This window comes from Schistocerca piceifrons, chromosome 5 (assembly GCF_021461385.2).
Source record: "Schistocerca piceifrons isolate TAMUIC-IGC-003096 chromosome 5, iqSchPice1.1, whole genome shotgun sequence".
NCBI lineage: Eukaryota > Metazoa > Arthropoda > Insecta > Orthoptera > Acrididae > Schistocerca > Schistocerca piceifrons.
In genome coordinates, this window is record NC_060142.1 from 210,855,112 (window position 1) to 210,872,359 (window position 17,248).

At 43.5% G+C, this 17,248-nt stretch overlaps 1 protein-coding gene across 1 annotated transcript in view; it reads right to left on the reverse strand.

The window, feature by feature from the left end:
• Positions 1–1,407: 1,407 nt before the first annotated feature.
• The window catches only part of LOC124797924 (protein PRRC1-like), a 75,685-nt gene continuing 59,844 nt past the window's right edge, over positions 1,408–17,248 (reverse strand). Inside the window, exon 7 of the mRNA XM_047261056.1 lies at positions 1,408–2,087. Within this exon, the coding sequence (XP_047117012.1) occupies positions 1,971–2,087 (117 nt within the window). The 3' untranslated portion in view covers positions 1,408–1,970. The remainder of the gene's footprint in view (positions 2,088–17,248) is intronic.

The window sequence follows — 17,248 nt, forward strand, 5'->3', positions numbered from 1 at the left end:
GTCTTTCATCTGCAAAGTAAAGGTACAGTGATATTTAATGTACATAATCCATACATATTACAAAGAGAGTGTGTGTGTGTAATATATTTCACTGACAGTACCCACATATGCCACTACATCTACCTACACAATATCATCACTGAGGTACGTGAAAGAATGCCGCATCATGCATGCAGTTTGAATGCATTTACTACAAAGATAGCCCTATAGTTCAGTCCACTAAAGCAAATCCCTGATGAACAGGAGCACTTTTGACAGCCTGCTGCAACTGTAAAGCACAAATGGCTGTAGGCGAAAACAATAGATGTCTATAGAGCTATGAAGAGGTGTTGCCAAAGAGATGTTTATAAAATAGTATTGCGGACACACAAAGCAGCTGTGCCCAGCATACAGAAACTGTCCTGAATATTTTTTCTTGTTTTGGATACTGTACTTTTCGATTATGCGTATTTCGTTGTACTACTGTTTCACAGTACCAGAAACGTTTTCACAGAAATATGGAAATGAATATTTTTGATACTTCAACTACAAGTACAGTTTATTTTTGTTTTCGTTTCTAATAGAAAACTGGCAGGATGTTTACCTGGGCAGAGCTGGGTTTGTCAGCTTGTATGCCAATAACATGTTAATTATTTAGTGAACCGTCAAAACAGTTAATAATATTTTTGTGGCGCCCTTTTGTGTCTCTGTCTCATGGTTTAAAACAAACTACCGCTTGATACACTTGATTAAAAACAATTTAATAAAATCCTGTTTTATTAATAAACATTTAAAACAAAAAAACTCATGTTTACATATTTTTGCCTGGCTATGAATATTGTGGTGGGAGGGGGGGGTTCCAAATTTTAAGGAAAATCCCTCGTGTAATTAATGGACATCCCTTTACTTATTAACCTCTAATTTCCGACCATAAATATGAATGAACTAAATGCAAAGTATAGCCTTTACTGAAGTATAGGTAGTGGGAGGACTATCCGAGATTATGGCATGAGAAAAATTTCTAGAAGTGTTACTAAAGCTTTAGAAAATGTCTTTGGTACAAAAACATTCCATCTCTACAACAAATGTGTAACTAAATAGGCCAATGTTGTCTGCAGTAAGTGCTCACAGATCTGAGTGTACACCACTATTGTTGGCATTTACTAGCAAGAAAATCACTTCCAGTGCAATATTCCTAAAACAATTTCATTGTTTCTCTTAAAATTCTGATTACACATATACCACAGACCTAAGAGGGGATTTCTATTATATTTCCCATATTACAATTCGATCTGCCAAGATATACAAGGCACTTTTACAATTCTTGGAATTTTTTAAGGTAGTGTAGTATTATTACTGGGAAAGTTGAAAAGTATCACATTTATTAAATGGTCAAATAAAAATTAATAATAAACAACTTCTTTGCAGTTATAAACAGACAAAAAACTTTCATGTCAAATCAAACTTCAGCAGACAAGCCAGTTCTTACATACTAATACATAACTAAAGCTACTGAGACTCAAAATTACAAATTTCATTCTTCATAAAATCACAGTAATATATATACATGAATTAAAAACATTCACAGTAAGTACAGTACATTGCTTCTTCCCCAACTGAAAAATATAAAAATGTTAAGATAAACTACGAAATTTATTTACATGGTGGGGAGAGCACAACAAAAAGATAAATGTGCTGAAAGGGGTACAGAGATAGCCCAATGTTACATTTTGATTATTTGTTTATATCAGTTTTTTTTTATATCAAAGGACATCTGTAACTATTGTATTGTGAAGAGGATATCTTCATTTTTAGGCAAGAAATGAGCACATAAGAAAATAAGTGTAAATCACAGGAAAATGTTCAGTCCAAATTTTCCTGTACTTTTTCATTGTATCATTACTTCAGAATTCATACATAATCAGCACATGGTTTACAAAGTGATTTTTCTGAACTGATAATATTAAGGCGCATATGTTAGTCACAGAAAACTATAGCATGCTGCCAACACTGTTCTTGTACAGTCCTGCAAGCACCCTTGCTGCCAAAAGCAAATGGTCACGTCTGGAAACACCACTCACTGCCTGATGCCACTCTGAGTGATGCACCTGCAAAGACCAGTAACTAGTGTAAGCCCAGTATAACAAATGTGTGATGACAATTGTGGAAGACTAAATGTAATATTTGGTGGGAAAGACATTAAAATTTGATCTGAAAATGTAAGAAAAAGCAGCAAAGTTCAGTTGCTAACCAGTCATAAAGGTAGCTATGATACAAAGAATAAATGTTTGTATTAAAAATTGAGCAAGGCACATTTTTCCTGTGTTCTAACTCGGAGTGAAATAAAAGTCACAGAACAGACAGGAGGCTACTCAGATTAGTAAAACTATTTGCATGGCATATTAGGGCATAGCTGCTTTCCATATAGTGTGACAAGTTTCGTCAAAATTGAGTGAACTCATTGCAGTTTGCAGGCACTTTATTACACATATTTTTTTGCACTTCACTGGAAAATGTCACTTATAATGTTGGGCACAAAAGAAAGATAACATGCTCAAATTTGTGTTCATCACAAGAGTTTTCAACATTAGTGGTTGTCACATTCAACAATGGATCCACACGTATCTACATTTATTATTTCCACAGCTCATAACTTTTCTCGAAGTTATTTTCTGTGAGACTGTACGAGCTCCACCATTTCTGTCCTCTGATAAGCCACAGGAAAAGATTTCTTTTTTATGCCAGGTTTTCATCACATTTTATTTCCTTTGGCATATACTTGTCAATGAGTGGTACTTTAACACAATGTTAACACCGAAGGCATTAGAAGTTGTGCACTAGAAATCGGAAATGAGAGCACATTTTAAGAAATTTCCCAATGTATTTCTTGTACATGTAAACAGGTTTTGATGTCATGATACTGTAGCCCTCTTGCAATACAGGCCAATAATCTCCTTTACATACAAGAGTGTGACTTCTAGTCAAAGCGAATAGTATACGAAAAATAGGTAGCCTGCAACTTGAAACGTGAGGAAAATTCTGTCATTTAATTTGGGCTGAATCTCTAATTTGCTGTTAATAGCATAGAGCTGTATTGAACACAATACTTGCAATACGGCAACAAAGAGGAAATCTCAAGCCTGAGAATATTTCACTGGGTCCCACAAAGGGGGGTGGGGGGATGGAACAAATATTTCTTCCCGGTATATTATTGAGGAGCCGAAACACAAGGGGCATATTCTGCCATTTGAAGAACCACGAAATATTTCAAAGCAGTCATGCTAGTAGCTCTTCTTCGCAGGTCACTAGTGCGGGTATGACCAATAAAGCACCACCATGAACAAATGTGTTGTTTCTTCTGTAATGCTGGATCTTCCCTCTGTTCGGCAGAAATGTCATTAAATGTACCAACAACAGATTACAGGGTTATCTTACCCCAAGTACTGTGATTTATTTTTGACAGGATTTCTTTGCAGTATCCTGCTATAATTAACTTCTTACAGACTTACATAAGAATGCAATGTATTTCAACATGTAGATATTTCAGCTTAAAGCTTGTGCTAAGAGGAATTTGTACAGTAGATTGTAGATGCTGCAGAACTTGTTTTACATGTTTAGTACACAAAATAATTACAAATTAACAATTGCATAATATAAAATTTAAAGTAGTAATATATTTCAGATGCACAATAATGTTTTGGACATATGAGATTTCATTTGTCTTTTTTTATAATAATTTCTGTGATCAAATTATCTTGCTGAGATGGACTGAATGTATTTGGAAATTAAGTGTTCTGATACAAAGGCAATTCAGCATAGGTTAGGTGGAGATGTATTACTGACAGTATCAATACAGTGAGACAGCTGAAAAACCAATATATTACTTATTAAGCGAAACACATCCAGGAAACTAAAATAGGAGAGAGCATACATTGCCAGATTAAGCACCTTCATGAACAAATGTCATGTTCCTTCTGCAAAACTGGATCTTCCCTCTGTTCAGCAGCAATGTCATTTAATATACCAAGCTGCTATGTTCTTCACAAGTTTCCTTGAAAGGCAGTTGGCATCTTTGTGCTTGTGTCCATTTTTGTATTCAACTGTTTTGTCTTACATCTAGAAGTGTCAGTTTCCTTCTCTACAGTTGATGCCTTCAGATTAGTCAGCTAGCGTAGAGAATGGTGGTCCATCAAAACAGTGAATGGTTTCTCAAATAAACACACCCAAAACTTGTTGATGATGGTCGAAACAATTGCAAATCACTCTTTCTCGGTTGCAGGGAAGTTCCTCTTGGATTTTGAGAGTACTATGAAATCATAAGCTACACCTTCCTGAATTTGTACTAGAACTGCATCAATCCCATAACCACTAGTACTGGTGTGAAATTGTGTCTTGGCATTCACATCGTATACTGCTAGTACTCGAGAAGATGTTAGTGTTTCCTTAAGAACAATGAATTGTTCCAGGAAAATATGGCATCTCCCTGCAGTAGTTCTTGCAAGGGGCACGTCTTGGAACAGAAGTTCTTGCTGAGTGCCAGTAGTACGTTCTTGCTGAGTGCCAGTAGTACAAGCACATTTTGAGAAAACTTCTCACATCACGAATGTGCTGAGGAGTCCAAAATCTGTGACTATTGTTATTTTTTATGGATCGGTTAGGACTCGCATTGCCATTCACTAGGTGTCCCAATATGATTTTTTTTTTTTTTTTTTTTTTTTCCGGGAAGAGGCAGCTTTTTGGATTCAGGTAGAGGCCCGCTGCTGTAGCCGCCAGAAAGATAGCGGGAGGCGCACATTGGCACGGCGCGTCATGGACGGTAGTTGCTGCAAGTAGAGTCCCGTCCACCAGAGGGCACGCGAGAATTCGGACGCGACCTCTGCCGGCATAACAACAACAACTCCGGCAGCACGGGCCGGGCCCAGTCAGTTCACATCGGGCAGGTCTAGCAGACAGTTCCCGGTCTACACTAGGTGAAGTGCGACGGAAACGTGAATCGTGTTACTACACAATTGGCGACGAGTAGGGTCGTTCTTTCGCGTGTTGCGTCGTTGTTCCGGTTTCGCAGCTTCTCCACGGCATGGAGGATTTGGTGCGGGTTTTGGTTGCGCAGCAGACGGAGCTCATGGCCACCATGAAACAAGTGCTTCCGGCGTTGCTCTCCACGCCATCTGCTCCGGCTCAGTTCCCTCCTCCCTTTCCCCCGTGTGACGAGACGGCTGAGGATTGGGACGCATATGAACATTGCCTTCGGCAGCATTTCCAGGTGTTTCATGTTGCCGATGCGGAGGTATGTCGTGCTCTCTTCTTGTCTTGGATATCTCCCTCACTGTATCACGTTTTGCGGGAGCTATCGCCGTTGCAGGAACCCTCGTCCTTCTCTTTTGACGCATTGTGTTCCTTGCTGTCTTTATATTATCGCCGCCGCACGCATGTTGTGGCGGCTAGGGTCGAGTTCTATCAATGCAAGAAACAGCCCCATCAGTCTTACCGGGCGTGGGCAGCTACCCTGCACGGTCTTAGTCGCAAGTGTCATTTTGTCACGGAGTAGTCGCGAGAGTCGTATGCCCACGTTATGGTACGCGACGTCATTGTTCGTTCGGCCCCTGATAGGGAGGTCCGGCAACGGGCCCTGCAGTTAGAAGACCCTTCCCTCGAGGAAGTCCTGTCCATTGCTCAATCGTATGAAGTCTCTTACGCAGCAGGTCAACAGCTGGAAGCGTGGTGCGACGTCGCGGAGGTTGAGGGCGGCGCGGCCGCGTCCACTGTGTCCCGGGTAGATGACGTGCGAGCGGTACAACCCGGCCGTTACAGCCGCTCCCGCACGGCGCGTAAACAAAATTCCGGCCGCCGGCCCTGTTGCCGTCCTGTGCGTCGTGCTATATACACCATGATCGGTCAGAGTGCCCCAGCGTTGGGCCGTTTGTCGCAAATGTAATAAAAAAGGTCACATTGCTAAAGTTTGCCGCTCAGTCTCAAAAGAATCGAAGGAAGCAGGTACAGAGGACATGGACGTTGACATTGAGGCAGTTTCATCGGGCCAGGCTCCCGACGCATCGGCACGCAAACTCTTTATCGAGGTGTCGGTTCGGTCGCGCCGGTAACAACTGCAAGTAGATACGGGCGTGGCAGTTTCACTGTTGAATGCACAAACTTATTCCGACCTTGGATCGCCCCCGTTGGTGCCAGTTTACCGGCGTCTACGCGATTATGGTAAACAGTTCATTCCCCTGTTGGGTCAATTCACTACCGACGTGACTTACAAATCAGTCACTCGGCCTATTACTTTTATTGTTGTCAGTGATGCGAGCTCCGCTAACCTTTTTGGCCTGGATGCCTTTCAAGCTTTCGGTTTTTCTATCACTGACACCATACAGTTGGTCTCCAAAGACGTTCCCTATCAATCATTGGAATCTTTGATCTCAGACTTTCCAGATATTTTTGAGGAGGGCCTGGGGCGTGTTTCAGATTTTGAAGCTCACTTAACGTTGAAGGCGTCGGCTCGCCCGCGTTTTCTACGTGCGAGGCAGATCCCCTTGGCTCTCCGCCCTCAAGTAAAGGAAGAGCTAGACCGGCTGACAGCCCTAGGGGTCGTTCTTCCCATTTCTTCCAGTGAGTGGGCTTCGCCCCTCGTTATTGTAAGGAAGCCCTCGGGAAAATTACGTCTTTGTGACGATTTCAAGGCCACCATTAATTCACAATTGGTGGTGGACACCTATCCTTTGCCTCGTGCTGATAAATTGTTCTCCGCTGTGGCAGGAGGCCAATATTTTTCGAAAATCGATCTGTCGAAGGCTTGTCATCAGATACCACTTGATGAGGACTCCAAACGTCTGGCGGTCATCAACACTCCGTTTGGCCTTTACCAATACCAGCGGTTGGCCTTTGGAATATCCAGTGCCCCGGCGATATTCCAGCGTTATCTTGAGCATGTCACGTCAACAATCCCTCATTGTATTAATTACCTGGATGAAATAATTGTCACAGGCCGCAGCACGAAGGAACACTTGCACAACCTTCGCACCCTCTTTCTCAAATTCAGGTCTGTGGGCTTGCGTTGCAACCTGCATAAGTCAACCTTCTTCCAACCGTCCATTGAGTATGTGGGCTACACCATATCTCGGCACGGCATCCAGCCACTAGGAAGTTTGGTCCAAGGTATCGTCAACCTTCCTCGGCCTGCTTCGCTGAAAGAGTTACAAGCTTTTTTAGGCAAGATAGCCTATTACCACCGGTTCATTCCCAAGGCTTCCACTATAGCCCACACCCTGTACTGCCTTCTGCACAAGGGTGTTCCTTTTGATTGGTCGCCTGCATGCGAGCGAGCGTTCACCTCGTTGAAGGGCCTCCTCACGTCAGCCCCTTGTTTGGCTACTTTTGATCCCCATCAGCCGTTGGTCCTGGCTACAGACGCTTCGCAAGTATGGGTTGGGGGCGGTCCTGGCCCATCGCAATGCAGATGTTTCCGAGCAACCACTGGCGTTTGCGTCTAAAACGCTTAGTCCCGCGCAGGCCCATTACTCCCAGGTGAAAAAGAGGCTTTGGCCATTGTCTACGCTGTTACCAAGTTTCACCCTTTCTTGTATGGCACGAAGTTTCAGTTAATCACTGACCATAAGCCGTTAATATCGTTATTTGGCCCCGCCTCTCAGATTCCAGATAGGGCGGCCCACAGACTACAGCGCTGGGCCTTGTTCCTCTCTAAGTACCATTATGACATTCATTTTCGCCCTACAGGACAGCATGCCAACGCCGACGCTCTTTCCCGTCTTCCGGTGGGCCCGGATCCTACGTTCGATCGAGAGGAGATTATGTGTTTTCATTTGGATGTGGCGTCCCGCCGCACGGTTGATGGCTTCCCGATCACTAGTTCTCGAGTCGCCAGGGAAACGGCGGCTGACCCGGTTCTCTGGCTAGTAGTTCGCCCCATTCAGCAGGGGTGGTCTTCCCGCCCTCCAGGCCGGGCCTCGGACCCTCTTCGTAATTATTTTCTTTTATGAGACCGCCTCTCGGTCTTGGAAGGAGTTCTCCTTCTGGCTACCGATGATACAGCTCCTCGTGTGGTGGTTCCTGCAGGTTTACGAAAGGAGGTCCTCAAGTTATTACATGCGGGGCACTGGGGTGTTTCCCGTACTAAAACCTTGGCTCGCAGACATGTGTACTGGCCCGGTATTGACAGAGAAATTGAGCACTTGGTGGCCAGCCGGGCCTCGGACCCTCTTCGTAATTATTTTCTTTTACGAGACAGCCTCTCGGTCTTGGAAGGAGTTCTCCTTCTGGCTACCGATGATACAGCTCCTCGCGTGGTGGTTCCTGCAGGTTTACGAAGGGAGGTCCTCACGTTATTACATGCGGGGCACTGGGGTGTTTCCCGTACTAAAACCTTGGGTCGCAGACATGTGTACTGGCCCGGTATTGACAGAGAAATTGAGCACTTGGTGGCCGCCTGTTCCCAGTGTGCGAGCCAACAAGCATCTCTCAGGGCAGCGTTCTCTTCATGGCCGCCGGCAACCCAAGCATGGGAACGTGTTCACATCGATTTTGTGGGCCTGTTTCTCTATGGCTTTTGGCTCATTGTCATTGATGCTTATTCCTGATTCCCATATGTGGTTCGCTGCTCCTCAACCGCTTCAGAAGTTGCAATCCAGGCACTAGCAAAAATTTTTTCTGTGGAAGGTCTGCCAATCACCCTGGTCTCGGACAATGGACCGCAGTTTATTTCGCAGACCTTCCAGGATTTTTGTAGGTGCTTCAGTATTCGGCACGTTTGCTCTCCCCCCTTCCATCCACAATCGAATGGGGAAGCCGAGCGCATGGTGCGCACATTTAAGACGCAGATGAAAAAGTATGTGCACGAATTTCCTGCGGAGGAAGCATTGACGTTTTTCTTGACGGCATACCGGACCACACCAATGGGAGAACGCAGCCCCGCAGAGCTCCTCCGTGGGTGTCAACCTAGGACTCTGCTGCACCTCCTCCGGCCTGGTCCTCGCCAGTCTTCACAAAATGGAGTGCCTGGCTTTCCACTGGGTATGTCAGTCTGGGCCCGTGGATTTGGTCGCAATGCACATTGGATACCGGCGGTGGTCCTACGCCGACATGGCCGCTGGCTCTATACCTTGCAGGCGGGGGACCGGGTGGTACATCGTCACCAAAATCAGCTACGTCCACGTTCGGGCACCCACCCTCCGACCTCTCTGACACCGGCTTCCCCATTGCCGGCACCTGTGTTGGTTTCACAAGGGACGTTACCTCCTCTCCCTGCTGTGACTCTGCCGCACTGCGATGGTTCTCAGCCTTGGTAGCCTCCAGTAGCTCCAGCACCGGCATCACCATCGTTCGAGATGCCACAGCGAGAGCCGGCCCCCCTAGCAGGCCCGGTTTCTCAGGAGGCTGGTTCACCTGGGGTCGTCCCTTCCCCTTCGTCCCCGCCACTGGGTCTTGCCCCTCCCAAGGTGGAACAGGATTCCGGCGTTCGACAGCTTGTCGCCCGTTCTGTCCCGGGCTCCGGTTGTGGGACGGCTGGGGCCTCTTCGTGTGGGTCACTTCCAGCCGTATTCGAAGGTTCTGGCTCGAAGGTTGGCAGATCCCCTCAACTCCGGCCATCCAATGGATGTGGAGGTCATCGCTCCGGCCCGACGCTCCACCTTCCAACGCAGTGGATCACAGTGGCTGCACCCCCCGAAAGAGGAGGAGTGCTGTAGCCGCCAGAAAGATCGCGGGAGGCGCACATTGGCACGGCGCGTCATGGACGGTAGTTGCTGCAAGTAGAGTCCCGTCCACCAGACGGCACGCGAGAATTCGGACGCGACCTCTGACGGCATAACAACAACAACAACTCCGGCAGCACGGGCCAGGCCCAGTCAGTTCACATCGGGCAAGTCTAGCAGACAGTTCCCGGTCTACACTAGGTGAAGTGCGACGGAAACGTGAATCGTGTTACTACACCCGCAGTCTGAATACTTCAACAAAGTTATCAGACAGCCTAGATGTTTTGACAAACGTCTTTGGAAAAAAATGACTGTATCATCCAGATAGCAAAGACACATCCACTTAACCCTAGAGCAAATGTGCTGGTGTATTTTATACACCGAAGAGTCAGGTTTTGCCTGCTATGGAAAAATACCAAGCCTTGTGGCCATTTAATTGATGATACCTTTCTAGTCATTGTTCAATTTATGTTTAACTGTGGCAGAGCAATTTAGCATCAACTAGTCAAGGGCTACGATAAGATATTCCTGGAACCGCAATAGTGGTGTACTGTATATACCACCTGCCTGACTCCAATTGTCAACGATATCTCTTGTACATTTACACGAAGTAGTGTGGTAAAAAGCAATGTACTTTAGAGACATCGGCTATTATACTTCACCGAGTGAGGTGGCGCAGTGGTTAGCACACTGGACTCGCATTCGGGAGGACGACGGTTCAATCCCGTCTCCAGCCATCCTGATTTAGGTTTTCCGTGATTTCCCTAAATCGTTTCAGGCAAATGCCGGGATGGTTCCTTTGAAAGGGCACGGCCGATTTCCTTCCCCATCCTTCCCTAACCCGAGCTTGCGCTCCGTCTCTAATGACCTCGTTGTCGACGGGACCTTAAACAACACTAACCTAACCCTATTATACTTCATTAGCTGCTAGGCGATTTCATCTCAAATAATACAGGTTAAAAAAATTATCAGTGATAGAGCTCTTGAAATTGTTTTTAATAAAAGCCTTGTTCACAATACTATCAGACATGATTAAAACACGCACTTCTGAGCTTTTTTCCATCTTTAATTCCAAAACAATAAACTACAAAAATTGTAACTTTTAGCAAACTTCAAAATTATATTTTGAAAATTGATGTTCACTGTCTTGAGAAATGATAAAGTCAAAAGATTGCTAACTATCAGCTATGATATTAATGCCTGAAATTCCTGAACTGTCAAAAAAACGAGGATAATTTTTAAAGGAAGAACCAACAGCGAACATGTCCGCACATCCTGTCCCCTGAAATCTGTTCATGGCCAGCCACTCCTGGCCAGTGTCTCAGTATGACACAATTACATTTCACACTTCTTTCGGTGTTGGTTGTAAGGTTAAACAGTTTCATTTGTTGCCATGTCAATCAGTAATCCTGGCAATTGTGAAGTGGGCTCAGTTATTCAGTTCTTACATGCAAAACATGTTTGTCCTGCTGAAATTCACCAGCAGCTTGTTGAAGGTTACGGTGCAGGTGTAATGAATGATGGAACTGTGCATAAATGGTCTAGGCTATTTAATGAAGGAAGGGCAATTCACCAAAACAGGTGCTTCACTATTGACTATTTCAAGATCAGTAGTTTTTCACACTGTTACGGTCAAACTTCATTACAAAAATTGTGTGAGAGATGGGTGCTGAAAATGCTGACTGAAGAACACAAAACAATGCGAATGGCATGTTCTTTGCCTGTTTTGGAGTGCTATCATAAGGATGATAAGTTTTTGAGTCATATTGAGACAGGTGATCACACTACACTCAATCCAGTGAATGGCATCACTCTAATTCCTTGATGAAACCACGATAATTCAAACAAGACCTTCAACATGGAAAATCATGGTCACGGTTATTTCGGGCTGGAAAGGCATTCTTCTGTTAGACTTTTTGCTAAGACGAATGACAACAAATGCTGAGACGTAAATGGAAAAAAATGATCGTGTGGCATTCAGGGCCAGGAGATCCCATCCGGGAAGTTCGGCTGCCAAGTTGCAAGTCTTTCTTCAGGTAACCCCACATTGAGCGACTTGTGTGTCGGTGACGATAACACAAAACCCAGTCCACGAATGGAGAAAATCTCCAACCCGGCCGGGAACCAAACCCAGGCTTGCTGCATGGTAGGCAAACATGTTACCACTCAGCTAAGCAAGCGGATTGCTGATAGGTACTGTGAAACATTATTAAAGCTTAGGCACGATATTCAAATTCACTGGTGGGGATCACTCTCTAGCGGTATTATTCTGCTTCACGACAATCCTCGGTCTCATGTTGCAACAAGAACAAAGATGCAACTGAACAAGTTTTATTGGGAATTACGGGCTCATCCACCATACAGCCTTGACTTAGCACCATCAGACTTTCATCTGTTTCCAAAACTTAAGGAATTTCTTGGCGGAAAGCACTTGGAAACTCATGACGTTGAAAGAAACTGAGAAACTGTTACTAACTGTTTTAAAGTCAGGTGGCAGAGTTCTTTGATGCTGGGACCCAAAAGCTGGTGCCACGACTTGACCAGTGTTTAAATGTTCCCGCAACTACGTTGAAAAAATGTGCTTATTGTAGTTTGTGATACAATTTACGCTCATAAATAAAGTTTCTCTAACTCCATTACAGATCTGTTCTTACTTTAAAGATGACCCCTCACATTTATACATAAAGATAAGGAAATGTGAAATTTTTTGATTCTTTGTAAGTTTTTACTAAAAGTTTCATCCTGAATATTAAAATTACATGGTATATTAGCTGGTCAATGTACTTATGGAAAGCACTATTACAGTGTGCAATATTTGGTGATGCAAAATTTGAGAATTTTTTTTATGTTAGACCTAGCTACTCTCAAGGTTTTAATAAAAAAAAAATTAAACTGATTTTGAGTAAACGTAATGCATAACTGGTATATCTTCGTCAAAATGGCCGCGCAGTTCAAGGCACCATGTCACGGATTGCGTGGTCCACCCGCTGGAGGTTCGAGTCCTCCCTCGTGTGTGTGTGTGTGTGTGTGTGTGTGTGTGTGTGTGTGTGTGTGGTGTAGCGTAAGTTAGTGTAAGCAGTGTGTAAGTCTAGGGACCAATGGCCACAGCAGTTTGGTCTCTTAGGAATTCACACACACAACACAGCACTGCTGAAAAGTGTTTTTTTCTTCCATCTACTCCTCATTGAATTTTTATAGCTGAGCTGAATTTGTACATGGCCAAAGACAATCCAACTAGAGCTATACTTCAAAAACGGGAACTGCATACTGATCTGTTGACAACGGCCATTTGAAAGAATTTGCCGAACTATGAGGTAAAGTAGACAGTTACATCTTGCAGCTCATGTGGGACACTAATTATTTGTCCCACACACCACTGATTGTCATCCACACACAAAATTTAGTTGTTCACAACAAACTGGGGTATCTGCCCCGAGTGGCAATTTCAGGGGGTGCAAAATTCATATTGTTGAAGAAAAAAAACCATGTCACACAAAGTGCCTAGCATCGAATGCACATTCGTCTGTTGTTTCTTCATATGATTCTGAAATGCACTGCTGTTCGCTTTTGAAAATTTCTGAACACATTCTTAGTTGATATATGAAATAATCATAAGTTGATTTTTAAATGTGTTCATAGTGTATGTGACGTCTCTACCAGGAGAATCCCTGTCATATCTAGAAATAAAAAAGTTTTCTGCAGACAAAAGGAGACGGGGCTAAACGATAAGAGTTGAGCCAAATAAACCCAAACCGGTGAATGCCGATCACTGTTTGTTTATGTGGTTGATTGGATGTGCGAATGATAAACACTGTTATAATTATTAGCAAAATTCATACATTCAAACTACCAGTGTGGAAATGAACAACTAACAGCAATAGCAGGTAAGAAAGGTTACATTATCTTCTTGGTGTCTCCAAAAAAATGAAATTTTAAGAGAAAATTTTTGCCAGATCACTACACTACTAAGGGACAGTTGTACAGTCCTTGATTAGCAGCCACTCAAAACTATTGTCAGAATAGTGCGGAAAAAGCATTGTAGGAACACGTAATAATGCCTAACCGGAGAATAAACGCAGAATAACTAAAATGGTGATTCTGGCAGGGTTAGTGAAGTTAACCGGAGAATAAGTACTGACAATGACCAGAATAGTTACAGAATTAGTAATGATAAGAGTGTTTGTTAGAATGAGGAAGGAGAAAGAACAGTGAAATCCCACATGGAAGAATACGACAATTCCAAATTTATATAAAAATTGGAGTTTGCACATCCAATCAACCACATAAACAAACAGTGATTGGCATTTACCCGTTTGGGTTTATTCAGATCAGCTCTTTTCGTATAGCCCCATCCCCTTTTGTCTGCAGAAAAGTTTTTTTTTATTTCTATATGTGACAGAGATTCTCCTGGCAGACACTTCACATACACTACGAACGCATTCAAAAATCAACGTATGATTCGTTCAGATATCAACTTAGAATGTGTTCAGAAATTTTAAAAAACAAACAGGGTGCTTTTCAAAATTATATGAAGAATCAATAGATGAATGTGTGCTGGATGCTAGGCACTTTGTGAAACATAGTGTTTCTCTTCACGAATATGAACTTTGACAATCAACGGTGGGTGGGACAAATAATTAGTGACCCATATGAGCTGAAAGATGTAACCGTTTCCTTTATGACACCCCATGGTCCGGCAAATTCTTTCAAATAGCCGTTGTCAACAGATCAGTGTGCAGTCCCCATTTCTGAATTACAGTTCTTGTTGGATTGTCTTTGTCCTTGTACAAATTCAGCTCAGCTGTAAAAGTTCAATGAGGAGGAGATGGGGAAGGGGGGGAGGGGGACAAATGAACTCTTTTCAGCACTGCAGTATTGATTGTTACAGGATAGGCTATTTTAATTCATAGAATGTCATACAGAAATAAAGTCATGACAGAAGACAATAAAAATTGAGAATATCAGAAACAGAAAAATGTATGTACAAAGTATTTTCTATAGTTAATTTTTTATAACATGTTTGAGGAAAATGAACAGTTGTTTTCTCACTCATCTATAAGGCTACAAAATAATTATTTTGACTAACATATGCTTGTTTTGCGTTACATTTACTCAAAATCAGCAAACCATTTAATTTTTTTTAACCTTGAGAGTATTCTCAAATTTCGCATCACCAAATATTGCTCACTCTAATAGTGCCTTCCATAAGTACAATGACCAACTAACATACCCTGCAATTTTTAGAATGTTCAGGCTGGGGGTTTTACAGATTTTCTCATCTTTATGTAGAAATACGAGGGTCATTTTTAAAGTAAGAACAGACCTGTAATGGAGTTAGAGAAACTTTATTTACAAGCATAAATTGTATCACAAACTACAATATGCACATTTCTTCAACACAGTCAATGGAACATTTAAACATTGGTCTAGCATCAAAGAACTCTGCTGCCTGACATGTTTAACAGTTAGTAACAGTTTCTTTGAAGACATCATCAGTTTCCAAGTGCTTTCCACCAAGAAATTCCTTAAGTTTTGGAAACAGATGAAAGGCTGATGGTGCTAAGTCACAACTGTATGGTGGATGAGCCTGTAATTCCCAATGAAACTTATTCAGTTGCATCTTTGTTCTTGCCGCAACGTGTGACCGAGCATTGTCATGAAGCAGAATGCTGCCGCTAGAGAGCAATCCCCACCAGTGATTTTGAATAGCACGCCTAAGTTTTAATAATGTTTCAAAGTACCTCTCAGCAGTTCACTTGCTTAGCTGAGTAGTAATGTGTTTGTCTACCATGCAGCAGGCCCCCGTTCGGTTCCCAGCCGGGTTGGAGATTTCCTCCACTCATGGACTGGGTATTGTGTTGTCCTCACCGACACACAAGTCACCCAATGTGTTATCACCTGAAATAAGACTTGCAGCTCAGTGGCCGAACTTCCCAGAGGGGGTCTCCCAGCCATGAATGCCTATGATCATTTCATTCCATTTACGTCTCAGCATTTGTCATCATTCCTCTTTGCAAAAAGTCTAACAGAAGAATGCCTTTCCAGTCCAAAAAATTTTGACCATGATTTTCTGTGTTGAAGGTCTTGTTTGAATTTTCGTGGTTTCATCAAGGAATTTGAGTGACGCCATTCACTGGATTGAGTGTAGTATGCAATCACGTGTGATCACCTGTCTGAATATGACTCAAGAACTTGTTACCATCCTTATGATAGCACTCCAAAACAGACAAAGAACATGCCATTCGCATTGTTTTGTGTTCTTCAGTCAACATTCTCGGCATCCATCTCACACACACATTTTTTTTAGTGAAGTTTGACTGTAGCAATGTGAAAAACTATTGAATTGCCTCATCAACTTTTCATATCAAGTCTTCAGTCCTGACAATAGACTGTACAGATCATTCTTCATCATGAACATTTGTCCTTCCTTCATGGAACAGCCTACACCGTTTACGCACAATTCCATCATTCATTACACCTGCACCATAAACTTCAACAAACTGTTGATGAATTTCCGCAGGACCAACTTGGCTGCGACTTCCAAGCTAGCGGGTAAGGCACTTTTTCATCTACCCAGATTTCCTGGACAGCCCGCTCATCGCGATACATGGAACTATCTTGAGAGGAGGCAGCATGGTTGCCATTGCAGTTGATACAGCGGGGAGAAGAGGGCGGACAATTGCCCTTGTGAGCATCCCTACCACAGGTTACACATTTGGCCGGATATCGACAGGACACTCAAGTGTGGTTGAAACGATGACACTGGTAGCAGCGCATCAGGTTATGAATGTACGGTTGGACTGTGATAACTTCATAACCCGCTTTGATCTGGGACAGAAGCACCACCCCATCAAAAGTGAGAAAAAGAGTGTGTGTGTGGGCACTAAGGACGCATCTACCTTTTTCATCACCTGGTGGACTGCAATGACACCCTGAGCAGAGAGGTAAGTTTGGATTTATGCGTCAGTCAGACCATAGAGCAGCCTAGTGTAACACCATGGGAAGAATTCAGAGTTCTGTGGGCTTCTACATGAACAGGATAACTGTAGAGAAGTGATGCTGCAAGGAGTTGTTGTGCTTGAGACTCAGAAGTAGTCTCCAAAAGTAAAGTGCCATTGCCCTTTCTGAATAAGAAATGGATTTACCGTTGTGAAGGACTGACTGTCTTCAGTACGTCAATCTAAGAGGAACTGTAGTGCAGCTGGGTTGGTCTTTGAATCTTAAGCTTCATTCTATTTAAGTTCGGTAGATGTTGACTGTGATGATGATGATTGGTTCATTGCATGAAAATACCCCATAACTGACAGCGTCCCCGATGGTGCAGTCCTTCCCACTGCGGTTCCCCCCTCAGAGGGGCCTCACCCACTTTAGGTGATGGTTCACGACTCAGGTCACACCACCTAAACACCTGACAGAGGGACCAAACAGCAATTTGGGAAGGTAGCAGCAGCTCAGGGAATCACCCCTCCCCCACCCTGGCCTGTACCAGGGGGTACGTGCAAACCCTACTGTCGACCCGGGGCTATGAATTACGCGTTACCCAGTCACCTATTAAATGTCAG